Below are 18827 nucleotides of genomic sequence, written 5' to 3'. Positions count from 1 at the left end.
GTTTTGTTTTGTTTTTTCACTCCCTCTCTTAAGTTTGTAATCTTCTTGTTGTCGATGCTTGTTTTGGCAGCACAAAACTCAAACTAATTAAAACACGAGGGGTGTCAACAAAGTAGAATCATGCAGGAGAGTTCCTTCATGCAAATGTAGTGTGTTGTGGGTCTGAGGAAGCTCTCCACTTGTGCCTTTGGCAATATCAACAATTCCAATAAATATTCAGGAATCCAAACTGTGCTGAAACTGTGCACAATATATCTGGAGTATGCAGATACAAATCCTGCCTGGTTAATATAAATATCTGTCCTTGTTAGGATTCAAAGTGACAGCAGATCCCCCATGGCGAAAAGAAATAGATTCCTGCTTTGAATACATGCGAAATGAGTTTTGTTACATGCCCACAGGCTTTGGTTGGGAAATGCATTCTGTGGCTATTTGCATAAGGGACATCTGTCTAGTTAGCAATTCATATGTGCAATGTTCTCGTCCAGAGTTATGAGGACAGTTTGTTTGGAAAGCTGCAAACAGGACTGCGGTCTGGGTAATATATAGACCACAAATACATTTCTGAATATGCAGCAGCTGGTATAAATATAGAAAGAGTCCAGAGGAATTCTATACTCCTGCTGGCAGTTCACACTTTATTGAAATGGTTAGTCTGAAATTGGCTGAAGGAGCAGAAAGTGAAATATGAAAGTCTCTTTTTTTTTATGCGACCTGCGTATGTAATCTATTCCTTTTTGTTTGGTCGATATGGTTATATAGAGAAAAGATAGCGACTCATGAAAACATGATGCACCTGTCTTTGCACTGGCAAGAAAACAACACAAATCTGCTGTTTGTGGGCTTTTGGAGGCTTTTTCCTGTCTATCGTCTCTCATGTGCTCCTAAATTTCCTTCAGTATATTTATGTGTCTCCAGTAAAATCTCATGTGCATGCTCTGGGCTCTGCATGAAGTCACTTCAGCATTAACGGCTCTGATTTGCTGCAGTTTCTTATTACCATGGAGAAATCCCACACAGCTGGGTGATGACTCTATGCCTCAGTATCTGACAAACTAATTGAGTGGGTTGACTAAGACACAGAGTGCCTTGCTGCCCGGCCTGGCTGTTCAAGTCAAGAGGCTGAGAGAAAAGAACATTACTCATTAGAGATTTGAAAAGTTCCTTTCTGATTTGGTATGTGTATGTGAGTGTACTGGTATTGCTCATGTTGTGGGGACAAATCTGTTTAAACAGTCATATTATGTGGAACAGCCCATCTTTTGGGACAAAAAATTAAGTCCCAAAAATGGAGTGCTGTGAAATTGTAGCAAGAAGACAGTTTAAGCTAAGCTTTAGGCAAATAATATGGTTAGAGTTAGAGGTTTCAGTAAATTTATGCATACTCAAGATTCATGTGAACCATAAGAGGCGTGGAAAACCAACAAGAAGCGAGAATTACTTGTTAAAGAGTGCCATCTAGAGGTCAGTAATATTAAAAATACACTCATTGAACAGGCACTTTATTAGGTATCCCTGTTCAATTATTGTTAATGTAAATATCTAATCAGCCAATCACATGGCACTAACTTAAAACATTTAGGCATGTGGGCGTGGTCAATATGACCTGCTGAAGTTCAAACTGCCTATCAGAATGTGGAAGAAAGGTGATTTAAGTGACTTTTAATGTGGCACGGTTGTTGGTACCACATGAGAAAGTTGGTGATCTACCGGGGCCTTTCCCCCACAAACATCTCTGGTTTACAGAGAATGATTCAAAAAAGAGGAAATATTGAATGAGTTCTCTGGGTAAAAATGTCTTGTTGGTGCTGGAGGTCAGTGGTGAATGGGCAGATTGCTTTGACGGCAACAGTAACTTAGATAATTACTTGCAGTCGAGCATCTGTGAAAGCACAACATTTCAACCCTTGAAGCGCCACTCCTGTCAGCTAATAAAAGGAAACTGAGGCTACAATTCACACAGGCTCACTAAGATTGGACAACAGATTCTCCATTTCAGTCTTGAGATCCCTCCCCAGGTACCTCAACCCCCACTCACACCTTACTTTTATTGGGGGGGTGGGACTCAATGGTTCCACCTAAAAACCCTGGTGGTAATGAACCACAACCACAACGCCTTAGCTTATGTGCAAGAGTACATGAATAATAAGGGGTCAATGGCCACCTCCAAAGGGGACAATTCCCACTAGGGTTTAAATACCTGGGATTCTCCACCTTTTGGTGGAGAAGCCTGAAGAAGCTTCAAAGAAGTCCACTCACCTTTTTTCGAGCTGTTGAGAAAATCATGACCTGGATGAATCTACACAGACATTTGTTCCAACTACTGATGTTCCTTGCTACAAGCACATTTAGTTGATTGGTCAAATTACAGATCCATGTATTCTTCAATGTTTTTATTGATTATAAATTATATTTATATATCTGATTTTGTTTAATATAAATTTAAGCAAATAATGTATTGTGGTCAGAATGAGCAACTATGGGAGTTCTAGTACTTCTGGGAAAAATTCTGGGAGTTCGAGTGTTAACTTGGATCTCATTATATATATTTTATATATGTTCTTTTTTTATATATTTTTTAGAAAATGAATGGGAATTTTTATAAGTTAATTCTTAAGCTCTAAACTGGCCTTTACCTTAATAGATAATTAAATTTAATGGAAATTATATTGGTATTTGCAGCTTAAATAAAATTACTACAAACATAATCCGTCTCTCTGCCCGTCCCTGTCCCGTTTCCTCTTCTGTAGCTCAAGGAAGGAGGAGCAAGAGACACTCCAGGAGGTAGCAGCCAGAATAATTCAAAGGGCCTGGAGAAGCCATGTGTTAGGTCCATCTGCTACTACTGCCGTGGAAACACAAACTCATATATGTGCACAATTTTAAGTATATAAGCACTGGCAAAACTGGTTTTTATCTATCCAAAATACAGGCCAGAGAAGTCTTCAAGTATCTCAAAGAGCTGATTTTCTACTGGAAACAGCAGGATCCAAAGACCATCCTCAAAACTGTCAATCCTTAAGAGATACCAGAAATTACAAACTCTATAAAATAAAAGCAAATCAAACAAAAATGAATTGAGATTTTGCTGTGGCAGGCTGAGCTGCTGGGTGCTGCAGCTGGAGTGTTTATCAGATTTTGTCTTGGAGGGGTAAGCTAATTTTTTTTTTTTTTTTTTTTTTTTACTTCCGGCGCCGCGCGAGCAGGCAGCCAGTTTCAGCAGCTCCGCACTAATTCCGTGTTTTTTCTCATTTTGTTTAGTATTAGATGTGTTTTTGTGTTTCTGTAAGGTTAATATTGTTTGTTGATTTTATATATATTCTTTTCTTAATAGTGTGAATTATTATATCTTTATTTATATTTATAATAACTGCGGCTGCTGTTACACCCAAATTTCCCCTCTGTGGGACAATAAAGGCTGTTTCTTCTTCTTCTTCTTCTTAATGGCAGATCACCCAAGAGCTGTGTGAATATGATATTACAGACATGCCTACTGACATCTAACCTGTTTATTCAGATCAACTTTGCTCCCAATATCTTTTACAAGATCTTCACCTATCGGCCCATCACTGATGTGTGAGCCTGCTGAGATCGGTGCTGACAAAAAAAATGGACTTTCATTATTCCAAGTTGCAGCAGAAGCAGGATTTAGAGAGGTGGAGGAAGAGAAAGAAAATTGAATGGCTGAAGCAGATGTAAGTGCATCCTATGTTTGTGTGTTAAAGTGAAACTGTTGGGGAGGAACTGCCACTGTGGCTTCAAGCAGTGATTACAAGATAATATAAATGCTATCTGCAGCTTATGTCTATTGCTTATTAGTGGTCATCGAAACCCCTCCCTTGGAGTTCCAGCTTCAGCATATTACCAGCACCTCTTCGCTAACCAACACATAATAGCGCGTTGCTTTCATTGTGTTAAATGAGATGTCAGCCTTTATCCTAAGCTTTGTGTGTAGTGTGTGCCTGTGAAGAAAATGGAAAACGCTTTTCCGTCATATGACTCCACTTCCTTACATGCAGGTATAAAGAAGGTCGTCTACAGGACCATGCAGAGAAAAGACACATGGCGACCCTGGTGGAGATATATATATATATATATATATATATAAGTATCCATCACTCTATATTCATCCTGTATTAGAGGTCATTTTTATGCATTTAGAATGAGTGTTTAAAAGAAACCCTACATAGACATGCCACAAGGAAAACTTTTCAATCTGCATTAAATGACAGAAACATCTTTATTTCCTTTTAGTTCATTTGCTTTCTCCTCGTCTTCATTTTCTCATTTTTTGCATTCATTTTTCTCATACTTAAATATACATTTTTTGGAAAACCACGTTCATTTATCCACACATTTTATTGTCACAATGTTTGTTTTTCATAAATTGGATATTTTGATTAAGTGTTTTGCTTAATTTAACTTTCTGTTTTGGATTTTTCGAGCTCCCCATGTTAGTTCCTGGCAGCATTCACTTTTAATCTCAGAGAGCCAATCTCTAGATTCTCAATGACAACCAATGTCTGTAAATTCAGCCCAAGTAAGTCGCCACTTATGTAACCCTCAATGCCGTTAACCTGCGTCTGGCTGTGGTGATCAGCCCAAATCAACTGTGTTTATGAGTGGACCCTCATAACAAACTGAATCATTTAAAATTTCGTAATCAAACAATTTGACCTAAAACAATCAGAAATTCAAGCTGGTGTCACCCGCTCTCCACTCTGGGTTCTTTCTCAACTGAGATTTCAGCGCTGACTCTGTCTGCTTTCAGCTGTCAGGCGCTGGTCTCCTCAGTAACTTACTCAGAGGTAAGAGCTCTTTCAGAGTCTACCTGCAGGTTTTATGGAGCAACATGAAAGCAGAAAAGAAATCACTCGAGAAATCCCATCCTCTGTCGCCATGATTGTTGTGGAGAAAATGAAACCAAACTGATTTTCTGAGATTTATTGAAAGAAACCTTTGCAGGGATCAATGCAGCACGAACAGTCTTCACACCGACATTGATACTGAAGAGGAAAAATAACACCTCATTGATACTCGTGTGTGTGTGTGTGTGTGTGTGTGGATACAGTCTTTATATTCCAGCTGTGGGAGTTTTCTTGATAATGATGCTCACAGTATCTCATGACCTCAAACTCAACTTACAATTAGTTGCTTTCTATATTCACTCACACACACACACACACACACACACACACACACACACACACACACACACACACACACACACACACACACACTTTCCATACAAATAAGTAACTGTACAAGACAGTCGTGGTGGTTAAATCAGGTGGAACACAAATTTTCCACTACACAACCCTATACTTGTTCAGGCTTTTTCTAACTGTTCTGTCATTAACCTCAGCATTTAACATGCTAACTGAGGCCTGCAGGGATGGAGCTCTTGGGTTTTTTTGCAGTTTCTCTGAGCAGTGCACTCCTTGACTTTGGGGTGAATTTACTAGAATGTCCACTCCTGGGAAAATGGACAAATGTCTTGATTGTTTTCTGCTTGTGAATAATCTTTCTCACTGTAGCATGATGGACTTATTTGAAAATAGCCTTATACTTCTTCTAAGAGGGCAGCACATGGTGTGGTGGTTACCTCACAGCAAGAAGGGTTTGACTCTAAGGCCTTGGAGTTTGCATGTTCTCTCCGTGTCTGTGTGGGCATTTCTGGTTTCCTCCCACAATCCAAAGACATGCAGTTAGGTTAATTGGTGATTCAGAATTGCTCATAGGTGTGAGTGGTTGTCTGCCTTTCAGTGTTAACCCTGTGACAGGCTGGCAACCTGTACAGGATTTCTTCTAAGACCAATGGGCAGCAGAAATTACTCATGTAAGTTCATTACCAGTGTCTTTTTGCCTTGGAATTGTGTTAGCGCACACCTGAATGCATCAGACTGCCAAAACCTCTGCTTTTATAGAGGTGCTCACACGCGCTGCTGATCAGTTAATCAAGCACATTTGATTAGCAGCACCTGGCTGCTACCCACCAGGTGTGTGAAAAACACCTGAGAGGTGTAATTTGTTCCAAAAAACTCAGTTTCTGCTATCAGCTCTTCAAGATAACTGTGTGGATCAAACTAGTTTTTATGATAATGTTCACATTCATGAATATTGTCTATCATCACCGGCTCACACAAATCTGCTGTCCGGCGTACAGCTGAATCCTGTGTGTTTGTATCCGTCTGATTAATTGGAAATCACTTTGTGCCTTTGGATTATTGCACTGTCTGAACTGACTGCTTCTACTGAATCTAGTCCACATCTTTTATCTGCTTAGTCTCTCATGGAATAATGAGGGAACAGGCATCACAAGGGCAGAAAATTGTTTTTAGTTATTTGTCCAATTACTTCTGGGCCTCTGAAAATCCAGGAGTATATAACAATGTTTCAATTTTTGTGTTAAAATCCTTGAATTAAAGCTGAGAGTCTGCACTTCAATCACATCTTGACTGCATGCTGATGGTATACAAAGGCAAAATGCTTATGGACCTAACTGTATTTGACATCTTTCATGTTTCTTAATGCGGTTTTTACTTGACATCTGAGAGCGTTTAACTCATTGTGGCAGGACTGTATTTGATTTTACTTGTCAGCAGCATCAGGAGAGAAGTGGTGCGAACACAGCCACAGCTCTTTGGGAGTTGCCTCCATCCACAAGCATCGCCCCCTCTTATCGACAGGAAATGTGTTGTAGCTACTTGAAGGACCAACTTCACTGCATTTAAACTTTAGCTGACTTCAGCTTTGCAGTAAGTTTTATTAGATAGGTACAAAACACTGTTACAATCTTATAATATTTATTGTTTGTTGTTTGATTAAAACTTGGGGATCTACTGTCCCACCTTTGGGGACTAATGTAGCTGTTTTCTATTCTATTTATAGGAACCTATAAATTATGGCTGCTTACCTCTCTTTTTCTTTGCTTTCCTTTTCTACCTGGGTCTATGTGGAGAAAGGGCTGCCATAAACATGGCAGATTGGTCTGATTAATAGAAGAAATTTAAGGCTATAGATGTTTCAAATTATTCTTTCCTTTTTTTGATTTCACAAAAATCTGCACGCATGGCAAATGTGTTGCTAAGGGAATGTCGAAGCATATCTCTGCAGTGACCTGGAGAACCTGGTCATCTCTCCTTGTGATGCTGACAGGTCTTAAGAGGTCTTAACTATGACTCAAGTAGAGAAATAAGCTAAACAAAACATTATTTATAGTTTTCCCAGCCTTTAAAAGCTCATATCTCCTTCTCTTCTCTGGTGATAACGTCCAACTCTGACGAAGTTGGATGGATCCTACACCATGATGACCTTAGAGAAGCTGCTTCCACTGTCACGGGGTGCCCAATACCTGAAGCAGTAATAGTAGTAGGAAACTGATGTGATGTGTTTATTAATTTACTGCATTAATCCAGATCATGTTCTCCGACAAAATTATTCCAAATTAGAGCCAACATATTTTTTTCTTATACATCTCTCCACTTTCTTAGATGGGACACACACACAGCGAGAAAGAAAACCACATACTTTCACTTTTCACACATCCCATCATTCAAATATTCAAAAAGAATAAAATAAAATCACAAGTGATTAGCGTTGCTAGCTTTGAATGCTATAAGTATGTGTAAACAACGAAATAAATAAAGTTTTACATTTCAGCCTCACTTGTTCCTCACTTATTTTGAATAAAGCCATATACATCTTAAAATGTAATGTTATATAATGTTGCAACTGACATTATAGATACGCTGTTATGACTAATAAAAAAGTAAATTCCATAAGCATCACTCGCCATTGACGTAATGTATAGAATTTCTGAAAGCAAATAAATAATTGTTTGAAAAACAGGGGGCACCCGGATTTGAACCGGGGACCTCTTGATCTGCAGTCAAATGCTCTACCACTGAGCTATACCCCCACCTGTAAATGTTGTCACACAATATAGTAATTATCATAAGTATTCCCCGAATCTTACCTCTATATTACTTCAAAGTTTATATATGTATAATCACGGAATAATTACCAGCTAACTGATTTCACTCACGCTGCATCATATTACAACGCACCATTGTCTGTTTATCTGGAAACGTAATGCTAGCACCGGATGTGTCGTCATGAATACGAGCCGCTGCCGGATACAGCAGTATATCGAAAGGAAAGAAGAAGAAACGGAGTCACAATGGTATGATAGCGTTTATATCATAAATCATATTTTTTAATATCTTAACCTCGTTGGTGCGCACTCTGTTTGCTCTAATAATATGTGTAATCATTTAAAGAGTCCTCGGTGTAGCTGTTTGTCTTTATTCCCGCCCAGGTTGAGTATTTGTGAATTTGATTAGTCACTCGCGCTAATGCCAGCTAGCGCTTAGGTTAGCCACAAGGTCCCCCTAGATAAATCCATCTTCCAGGTGTGTGTTACTTATAGCCGTGAGCTGAGTGGGACCAAGTGTAAACGGTGCATGTGTGTGTCTTGGCTGTGAACTGCAGAATACCAGAGGACTTCGCTCTCAGCTTAAGGACAGTGTACCAGTGGCAGGTTTCTGTCCACAGGGAGCTTACGGAGTGCAGGACTCTCTGCGTAGTGGGTAAGAAACTGGCAGAAATAACATGAAGTTGAACGCAAACCTTTGAAATGCATCCATTTAAAAAAAAGTGTTTAAAACACGATTGTTGGGTAACACATCACCAGCCTCCAAATAAAGCACAGTTTGCTTATTGTAACCTGCTTTGGTTCTTCTATTAAACAGCTTCACCAGTGTCAAGAATGACCTGATTCCAAGCCATCCGCTGGAGCTGTCAGAAAAAAATGTGAGTCGTTAAAGCTTTAATGCTGTCTTCATTAAATGCTTAGTTGGTGTTAGTGTTGTGTGCTTGGTTATGCAATAAAAAGTGTTTTTAAAAGCAGCTCAGTTTAATCGTAGTACACACCAAGAAGTAAAGCTTTGTGTCTGTGGGTGACTCACTGTTTTCTGTTTCTTTCTGGTGAGCAGTTTCAGCTTAACCAGGACAAAATGAATTTCTCAACACTCAGAAACATTCAGGGTCTTCACGCTCCGCTCAAACTGCAGATGGAGTACAGGGCGGCCCGGCAGGTAACTCCAGTCCACATCTTTAATGGCTCTTCCCCTTTTCAGCTGTTTTTGTGTTCTTCACTTTCAATGTGTTGTCACAGTCCTAAGATCAGCCGTTTCTTCCCTTCAGATCCAGCGTCTGCCGTTCCTACAGAGCTCAAACTTGGCTCTCGATACTCTGCGAAACAGCGACGAGTGCATTGGATTTGAGGACATTCTCAGTGGTGGGAACCTCATCCTTCCCTTCTACACCTTCAGTGATGTGTGTGTTAACATGATACCTGATCATTACCTCTGCTGTGCTTTTGTCCTTTTCCTTTGCAGATCCAGCCCAGAGTGAAGTGATGGGTGAGCCACACATGATGGTGGAATACAAACTGGGATTATTGTGAATGAGGATGGACACACAGATATTATTATTATTATGTCTGAATACATTTGTTTATTGACTCCATGATAAAAATGAACAGCTCAGCTGGAGTGTTGCAATCTGGGCAGGAAATGGGCGTGTTTGTGTTGTGGTCTTTAAATGGGTCACTAACACAGGCTGCTTTTGTATGATTTCCATCTGGTTATTTCTAATAAACTTCACAACTTTCCTCATGATGTTGGTTCATTTGATCAGTTTACTTACATGTTTGTAGATGAACTTGTGCTCATGAAGTTACCGGGGGTGTTTTCAGAAAGTAGGTGTAACAAACTCTCACTCTACCACTCTTGAGTATTCACCTGTGCAGCTTACCTTGATTCACCAGTGCAACAGGTAAATAAAGAGCATCACTTCTATTTTATAGGTTTTCTCAGTTGCTTTGGTGCATCAAATTGTTTCATTTTCATCAAAGCCTTAATGCCTTTGGAAAGAGTTCTGCAAAAATGTGGCCCTGATGCAGAGTAAAATTGGTCAGACAAAAATGAAATGGGAGGGATTTAATGAAACTACAAAACTGCTTAAATGGGTGGTACTTGTGAAACTATATACATCAGAAAACAAAATATATGCAATCTGAGAACATAGCACCAACTACTGTCATGCTACATCCATTCAGCAACCACTTCTTTAGGTACACCTACTTACCTGCTTGTTAATGTAAATATCTAATCGGCCAATCACAGGTCAACAATTCAAAGCATTTAAACATATAGACATGGTCGAGACAGGCTGCTGAACTTCAAACTGAGCATCAAGAAGCAAGGTGAGTGAAAGTGATGCTTGTTGGTTTGATATGGAGAGAACATTGACTCAACATATCTGTGTCTGTAATGCTGGATTTGTAATTTTTTGTAAGTTGTAAACATTTTGTGTGTAACTTCAGGTACTTGTAAATGTGTGTTCAAATACAAATACAAATATTAAAAAATTATACGCACGGACAAAACGACAGTTACGCACAAATCAGGTTACGAGTGCACAAAATTTTTTTGAGACACATTTCACGCTTCCGCTTTTTTCGCTGAACTTATTTCACTCTATACTTGTGCTGAAGTGGCAAATACCGTTTTCTGTGGAAAATGGGATACCTCAGCACACCTGTAAGGACAGAAACACCAACATTTAAAAAAGTGTGCACTTCAACAACCCTCATAATGGTGGATATTATGCAGTATTAACTGAAGATTATATAATACATACACCTACATCTACTTTTAAATAGTCTAGGTTTGTTTTAAAAAACGACCACGAGGTGGTGCAATGCTTCTCTGGCTGGGAAAACAGGCAGTCAAACTGAGAGGCACGAAGGAAGAGTAGGAGACGGTTATGACGGTGGTCTACCCTCACAAGTAAAAACACTACTCCGAACAAAACTCAGATGACCCAGCTTTCCACCAGCATTAAACGCACCACGCACGCACGAATCTTGGAGCTCTCCGGAAGCGTGAAATGTGTCTCAAAAAATTTTTTTTAAAAAGTGTCTCAAAAAACTTTGTTCACTCGTAACCTGATTTGTGCGTAACTGTCGTTTTGTCCGTGCGTATCAGGTTATTCGTGTACTTGTATTTAAGCTTTTCTTTTTCTCTTGTATTTTTGGATAAACCCGTTTCTTTTATTTTGTGGACATCGGCTGTGCGATATCGGGTATAGTAACTGGAACTGATATCACAGGCAGTCTGTGTCAGCCAACAATACTGTGACAGTGTTTTTGGTCTTTACAGTTACTAATTAATCTGCATAATATCCACCATTATGAGGGTTGTTGAAGTGCACACTTTTTCAAATGTTGGTGTTTCTGTCCTTACAGGTGTGGAGAGAGACATAAACAAGCTGATGTTTGCAGATGTTTAATAATCAGCTCTGAACAGGAGCTGAAGAAGTCCAGCCTGTAGCTCTTACAGTATAATACTACTAATAAAAAATAATGGTAGCATTAGTTAGTGACTGGGCAGTCAGGATGACTTTAATGTTTCTCATATAAACAGTTTCAGGGCCTCATCTTCAGCTGTCTGCTGCAGGTCTGAACATCCTTCGGTTCAGTCCAGTCAGAGCAGCAGAGCTAATGTCTGAACTACAGCGCTGACTTTAAATATACACATCCAGCAAGCACACAAAACAGCGCCATCTGTGGTTCTGAAACAACATGCTCACAGCAATTTAGCCAATCATTTTGATTTTTTTTCTATAAATACACAAAGATTAAATAGAAGAGAAAGTTTAGTTGAGATTTTAGAGACAAAGGAGGTGTTAGATGATGAAACTCTGCTGTGAACATTTGTAAGGATGCAACTGGGCAGCAAATCCCCCTGTTAGTCTTTTTATTCACTTTTGTACACATGAAATATCTGTGAAATAGTACAATACATTGTAAAGATCACCAGGTCAAAGTTGATAATAGATCCTTTGATTTCACTCTATTGTAAATTTACATGCAAAACCTTGAGCAAATATCAGTACATCAACCCTAATATATTTAATGCCGCACAGGCTCCACTTTCCATCATGTCATTTTTCATGAATCAAAAGGAGTACAAACACTTTCTTTGCCACACTTTAATGACTACATGGAGCTCACAACTCCCTTCCAACAAAGTTTACATGTGTGAAATATTTTAAAGTATATTCAACAAAAACATGTACTATTCAAAAACAAGTTGGAACTCAAATGGAAGCAAAAGCTTCAAACTTCAAGCTAAATATTACTCTTCCTGTGGTTTTCCTTTTATTTGAACTTTAAAATAGATGCTCATTTATTGTATTTTAATGTGCTATTTTGTTTTCTTGTGGTGTTTGCTCATTCTTTTGGTTGCTGGTTAAATTTTTAATCCAACAGTTCATTTTCTGTTCAATTTCTGAACAGTTCATTTATTTCTGGAAATTTTGTTTCCTGTTGAACTTTTGTTTCCTAAATTGAAAATAAACGTTTTTGAGGAAAATGCTGCATCCGTTAGGTTTAGGGGCACAGAGGAACCTGGTTTACCTTTCTATTGTTTTCTGTAGTTTTAAATTGTTTCAGTCAACTTGAGAGTTAAAAGGAAAAAAATATTTATTTATTTTTATTATCTATTTATTTATTTATTTGATTTTATATTTGAATTTTAGATTCAGAAATCTAGCCCGTTTCCTTCTTAGGGTGTGCGCTGATGCATCGTCACAGGCCATCTCACATTGTTTTACAGCTACAGTGGGCCTGAGAACAGCTGAACGAATTAATTGAATGAACAGGCTGCAACACAAACAGTCCCATTATGTTTTTGTGTAAAAATTCCTTTTTTATAATAATTTAGTCTTCCAAAACTTTTGCATCCAACTTTTTTTTTTTTTTAAATGGGAAAGTTGTGTCTAATTAATTTTTTAAGTGAATGAGATGAATGCGTATAAATATAAAAAAATAAAATAAAATTAGGAATACAAAATGGGAATTAATATGCATTTTCCAACACAAATTAATTGCTAAAAATATTCCTGCCCTCCAAATAAATGTACATATCACAAAATCTTTAAAGCTGTTTGTGCATATTGCATTTTATTTAAGCTATTTGGTGTATGTTGTTTTATTTATTTATTTTTTATTATTTTTTTAAAATTCTTCTGAAACGAAAGAATCACCCAAATCTTAAGAAATTAACTCTAACTGTGAAGTATATCATCATTCAGGCTGTTAGGATGAGTCTCAGGGAATCGATCTAAAAAAGGTGTAAATCCTGCCACCTTGTGGACAGATGACGTTGCAGCTTATATAATCGCCTGTTTTTATCTACATTTATCTCCAGTGCGACAGTGGGAGCTGTGTTGGAGTCATTTTAGTAAATCACACAAACATGCATGAACACAGCTGTTGTGCCTTTGTATTCTCATACATACTGTGTTTTGCATGAGCTTGCATCTGTCTCTGTTCATCTAATCAACACCTCCACTTCAAACGAAGACTGACTGCTTTTATTGTGGTCATGGTGATATTCTGTAGGTATTGTTTGTACCACCAAAACAGCTCCGACTGAAGACAAACAATGTGAGCTCAAATCATTTTAGCTGTCCTGTGGCTTCAGTGGGGGTCCTTGAGGAAGTTGATCAGGTCCTGCTTTGAATCATCTGGCTTGCTCTGTTGGGTGGCACAAACACCAAGCACACAAAATAGACAGCGCTGTCCATGGTTCTGAAACATGCTCACTAATTTAGCCAATCATTACAAAAAATAAAAATCTATAAATACACAAAGATTAAACAGAAAAGTTCGGCCAAGATTTTACAGACAAAGGAGGTGTTGTAGAAGTATCCAGCACAAGTGAAGCTCTGCTGGACACCCGCTGCACCCACTATGGAAACGGAAGTACCTGGACAACAGCTTCCCCTGTTACTCTTTTTATTCACTTTTGTACACATGAAAGCAGTTTACACTGTGAATCTCAAATTTATCAGAGTTGATAAATTTGCATCCAAAACTTTGAGGAAATGTGAGTGCATCATCTTTTATCACACACAGGCTAAACTTTCTATCATTTCATTTGTCACGAAGCACCAGGCGTACAGTCACTTTTTTGCCACACGTTACAGACTGGAGATGATTGCTCCCCTACAACAAGGTTTACAAGTTTGGAAACTTAATTTTAAAAAACATGATATTCAAGGTAAAACTGTTTCTTCTTCCTTCTAAATTCAACATTTTGGGCATTTGAAATAATAATTTAAGGAAATGTAGCTCACATAAATTATAACTTACATTTGGCTCACATGTGTCGCTTTATATGTTTCCTTACTGAGCAAAAGGCCGGTCAATGTCGGAGGTGAGGGAGGGGAGAGAAGAAACGTAGAGGTTCTGTAACTCACTGTAGCAATCAATTGAAATCTCACCACCATCGGACCAACCGAAGTTCCTAACTGCGACTGCGCATATTTATAGTCCTGTGTTGACTTTGCTTTCTACCATGCGGTGGTTCATTCTGCGCATCTCCCCCAGATACATACGTGATTAACCAAAGCATGCGCTGGTTGCAATAAACCATCTCTGCTGTTCCTTAATAACGGTGTTTATTCGAATTTGGTCTACAGCTTAGCCCTGCAGAGCATGCTGGGAAAGATGCGTCACGCCAAGGGAGGAGTTGCTTATCGACCAATCGCTTGGACAGATGACCGCTGCTGCGTATTAGTGGCTCTGGTACCTCTGATCAGATGAATTGGAAACTGAAATATGGCGTAACTGCATAAAATCATGATGCGGGCTGTATGGCGTGAGTGCAACCATGATGAATAAATGCAAGGAGAGCAGAGCAGCCGAGTAGCCTCATTGGCTCCTTGCTGGACTTCAGTGGATGCGGGCATGGCTAGTGGCGCATGCGCACAACAAGTCCTTTGTCCGAGTGAGAGCTGCTGTAACCGAGACGTTTTAAGAGAGACGTGACAGTTGAAGTTTCTGGAAGAAGTTTGCATAAGCAATATGGTTTTAGAAGTGGGCCAAAGTCAAAACTGCTTTATTTTCATCATCAGATTTGACTGCCGTTCCTATATATGAAGAATTTTGCCCCAATAATATTTGAAAATAAAGTTAATTTAGATAATACTAATACATAACTGCCCATATGAGCGCCCAGAGGCGAAGCTGTGTTAAATAACAAATCAGGAACTGTAAAGCAACATTTTAAAGTGTAAGAAATGCTTTATTACTTTATGAAGGACACATTTTTGTTGCATACGTAACAAAGCGATTGATCGGTCTATTATTCAGATTTTACTTTCTTTGTAATCCATAATGCATCACTTGGATTTAATAAATGATACTGTATTTCTTTAAAGCCGTTCTCCCTGGTATTTCTTTTCCCCCCATTTCCTTTTAATCACACTCCCTCAAACCTGGGCTGACAGAACATCTGAGAACTCGGCGGATTGGCTTAATGCTTCATTGATGAACTAGAAACCAGCTGTTTGCTGATGCAAGCCTACACCACCTGAAAACAGCATGTCTGCAGAGAAGCTTCGCCCCCTGTGCTGCGACCTTTTTTTTTCGTTGCCCACCCCGTGTTGGTTTTGTGGGGATATGTAGAACTTCACTATTGAGTAAAAATGCATACGTTGTACTCCTATGGGAACCGCTGAATCAGTGTTTTTCATCATAAACAACTTGCGCTTTAAAGCTACTTTGATCGTGTTATTGCAGTAGGCAGCCTGGAGAAACACCATAACCAACTAATATTATTATTATTATGTGTAAAGTGTATTGGGTTCCTCAGCTGCTTCTGTACGTCTCCACACTTTTCAGTTTCAATGAGAAGTATAAAAACATCTAAAAAAGCAGGGAAATGAAGCCAAGACATGTTATTCAGTAATCTTACAATCTGTTCTTTTCGGCATTATTATATTTGGGAGACTTTTATTCTGAAGAGTCAGCCACCTTGCTGCGTTGCAAGGGTCTTATTAATTAAGAAAATTATGATCAGTGTTTAAAAAAGACAAAATATGTGCTTAGTTGTACATTATCAGTTGTACATGCATCCTACATTTCTCATTATTCCTCAACAGCTGCATCTTTCAGTAAAACTGTCCTTTTCAAATTCCACCCCTTTAGGTTTGCATAACTTTTACATTCAACTGCTGTTGTTTTTAAACGTGCTTTAGAAATAAACTTGACTTAGGAAAACCCAAGGTGACGTCAACCCCCCGCCTCCGATCCACAGAAGATGGTGTATTGTCTGGCTTTGTGATGTCAAAAGTGAAGCCAACGCTGGAGTGTGTTTAACCGGTATTATTAACCTGTATGCAAAAACATCTGGTTATATTGAGGTCTGTGGTATTCCATGGCACCAGGCTCCAGGCTCAGTGACTAATTTCTGGTCATACTGAATAAATAATGGGACTTCACTTAATCAATGGGTGACATCACTGTGGCTACATCCATGTTTTATTCGATCTGTAAATACAAAACTTCAAAGTGTGAAACTAGTGGCATGTCCCTTTAAGATAACAAACGGCATTATGATTACCTCTCTCTGTTTCTTTCCTGTTTTATTTTGTTAAACACTGTGTAAAATGATGACCCTGACTTCCACTCTGCAGCAGTATGGCCAGCATTGGTTACATTCTGTCTCCAACCACAAGATGGCAGTATGAATCCAAAATGAGCAGCTCACATTGCCGCCTCCCAGCTCCTTTCTAACCCACTTTCTGATCCAACACATGAAAACAGGTCTTGTGTTGGTAAAACCTCAGCTCTGGACATTCTGCTCTTAGTGCCCGAGGAAACTCAGGAGAAAGCCTCATGTTCCTTGACACACATGACTGGAAAGCAGCTTAGCCCGAGGCTGCTAAAGGTCCATGATGCTGTCTTCGACAACAAATAGCCATCCCCATGGGTCAGCTGGAAGCAATAATACATACTGTAATACAGCAACTCTGTTTGCACCTGCACATCCAGCCCCCGCTGACCTGTCCACTAGGCTGGCTGTACTGGAGTGAATGAGATGCAGTGCAATGCCTTAAATGATGTAATCCTTCAGTACAAAAGAGTGCACTGCTCTGGTGATGTATGCTGAGGGCAAGCGTCATAAACAACAATATATAACATTTAAAAGTCGAACTCCTCAAGCATAGAAGTCATTAACGCTAAGCTGTTTTACAAACTGCAGGCGACATGAGTGCTATATGTTGATGAGTACAGTTTGCAGATTTCTACTGAGCAATTAGATGTAGTTCAGTCTGTGGGCGAGTTCTGAAAAACGAAGACAACTGAGGTGGTTTCAGTGAATGAGTAATGTATTGTTTTGTACTAAATGTGCTGTGTGAAGAGAAGTTTGTGTGTTTGATTCATAGCGATCAAGGAATAGTTGTTAATGAAAAGATTTCTGCCACCTGTTTCTTTTTCTCCGCACCTACAGGATATGTATATAGAGTGGAAACATACAGTATTATCATCAAAATCATGGACAATATGTATATCCTGAATATTAACTGAAGCTATAAAACAAGACACTTTCCCAGTTACACTCTGTATTCTCAAAGAAGACCCTGGGCTTTGCTCGTGTCTGTGTAGAGTGTGTATGTAGGTCTCCACCCCCCACCTTGAAGTACATCAACTCTGATCTTGACTGCTAAGTCTGGAGCTACTCCTTGCAGTTGACATACTCTTGTGGGGTACGATACTCTACATTATAGTTGAGTTAGTACATAGACCCCACTTTCCTATGCAGGATTTGGAGTGTGCCTTTCACATTGTGTAATCACTTACAGCAGGAATGATTGTGCCCCCTTCAAGTGAAGTACGCTGGTGTGGCTCTCAGGATGGAGAGCCAGTGTCAGCTCATCCACCTCTTTGGCCCTGAATGATATGATATAGCAGTTGTTTGACCTGCCATGCAGTCTACTGCAGATTGCCCAACTTAGAAATGTCAGCAAGCTAGCTGGCTAAACTACACCTGTACCTGCTAAACACCTGCACAATCACATAGTCATTATGAGCATGTTAGCATTTAGTTCAGAGCTTCACTGTTCCAAAGTACAGACTGCTTGGAACTGGTGCATCATAGCACTGCTATGATGTATAGTTTGGAGACATGGGGCATTAAAAAAGAGAGAAGAGGCAGAGTTGGAGGTGTCAGAGTTGAAGATGTTGAGATTTTCATTGCTCGTGAACAAATGGACAAAGTTCGAAATAAGTACATCAGAGGGACAGAGGTTAAGCGGTTTGGAGACAAAGAGAGGGAAGGCTGAAATGATTTGGACATGTGCAGAGGAGGGCTGGAGGATATACTGGACAAAGGATATTGAAGATGGAGCTACTAGACAGGAGGAAAAGAAGAAGACCTCAAAGAAGATTCACGGATGTAGTAACAGAGGACATGTAGACGGTTGTGCCAGAGGAGGATGCTAGGGATAAGGTGAGATGTAGGAAGATGATCCACTGTGGTGACCCCTAAAGGGAGCCGCTTAGAGAAGAAGATATCCAAAGGTTGCACTAGAGTTGGCTATGGCACTAGCTTGCTTGCTGCTAATTTTCCCTGTGATCAATCTTATGAAAAAGAACCTTTTTGTTAAAGTCTCCTGAAGCATGGAAATATGTGATTTATTTAATCCCAATGTAAAGTCAATGAGCTCAACAGGAATGGTGGTATGTGCAGTAGGCCACATAACCTTAAACCTAAAAAACTTTTCTGGCTTTGGCATGCAGCACGTGATCTCACTGAATCAAGTGGGTGCTGACTTTTACTGCCATCCAGCTGTTCTTAATACTGTACATCTCAGCCTTATAGCACTGATAGCATAGCATTGTTTTGTCTGGGTCCAGCGTCAGTGTGGAGACTGTACTCTGTATAACCATTTTAACTGAACATAAA

At 39.3% G+C, this 18827-nt stretch overlaps 2 protein-coding genes and 1 non-coding gene across 3 annotated transcripts in view; 2 read left to right on the top strand and 1 right to left on the bottom strand.

Annotated features, from left to right (window-relative positions):
* Window positions 1-5843, top strand: part of c20h11orf65 (chromosome 20 C11orf65 homolog) — a 55897-nt gene extending 50054 nt beyond the window's left edge. Inside the window, 7 exon segments of the mRNA XM_030757207.1 lie at window positions 2751-2823; window positions 2933-3151; window positions 3518-3576; window positions 3578-3602; window positions 3604-3695; window positions 4020-4074; window positions 5784-5843. Of these exon segments, the coding sequence (XP_030613067.1) occupies window positions 2751-2823; window positions 2933-3151; window positions 3518-3576; window positions 3578-3602; window positions 3604-3695; window positions 4020-4074; window positions 5784-5843 (583 nt within the window).
* Window positions 5844-7849: 2006 nt separating this feature from the next.
* Window positions 7850-7921, bottom strand: trnac-gca (transfer RNA cysteine (anticodon GCA)). The gene has a single exon. It is a non-coding gene; the product is annotated as a tRNA-Cys (tRNA).
* A 186-nt stretch (window positions 7922-8107) lies between these two features.
* Window positions 8108-9683, top strand: pomp (proteasome maturation protein). The gene is made up of 6 exons (XM_030756800.1): window positions 8108-8185; window positions 8494-8591; window positions 8754-8814; window positions 8997-9098; window positions 9208-9301; window positions 9402-9683. Exons 1-6 carry the CDS (start codon window positions 8108-8110, stop codon window positions 9467-9469), a joined length of 501 nt encoding a protein of 166 aa, XP_030612660.1. The 3' UTR covers window positions 9470-9683.
* The last annotated feature ends 9144 nt before the right edge of the window (window positions 9684-18827 follow it).

The sequence above is a fragment of the Archocentrus centrarchus genome, chromosome 20 (genome assembly GCF_007364275.1).
Source record: "Archocentrus centrarchus isolate MPI-CPG fArcCen1 chromosome 20, fArcCen1, whole genome shotgun sequence".
NCBI classification, from domain to species: Eukaryota; Metazoa; Chordata; class Actinopteri; order Cichliformes; family Cichlidae; genus Archocentrus; species Archocentrus centrarchus.
This window is presented reverse-complemented; position numbering and strand designations above follow the sequence as displayed.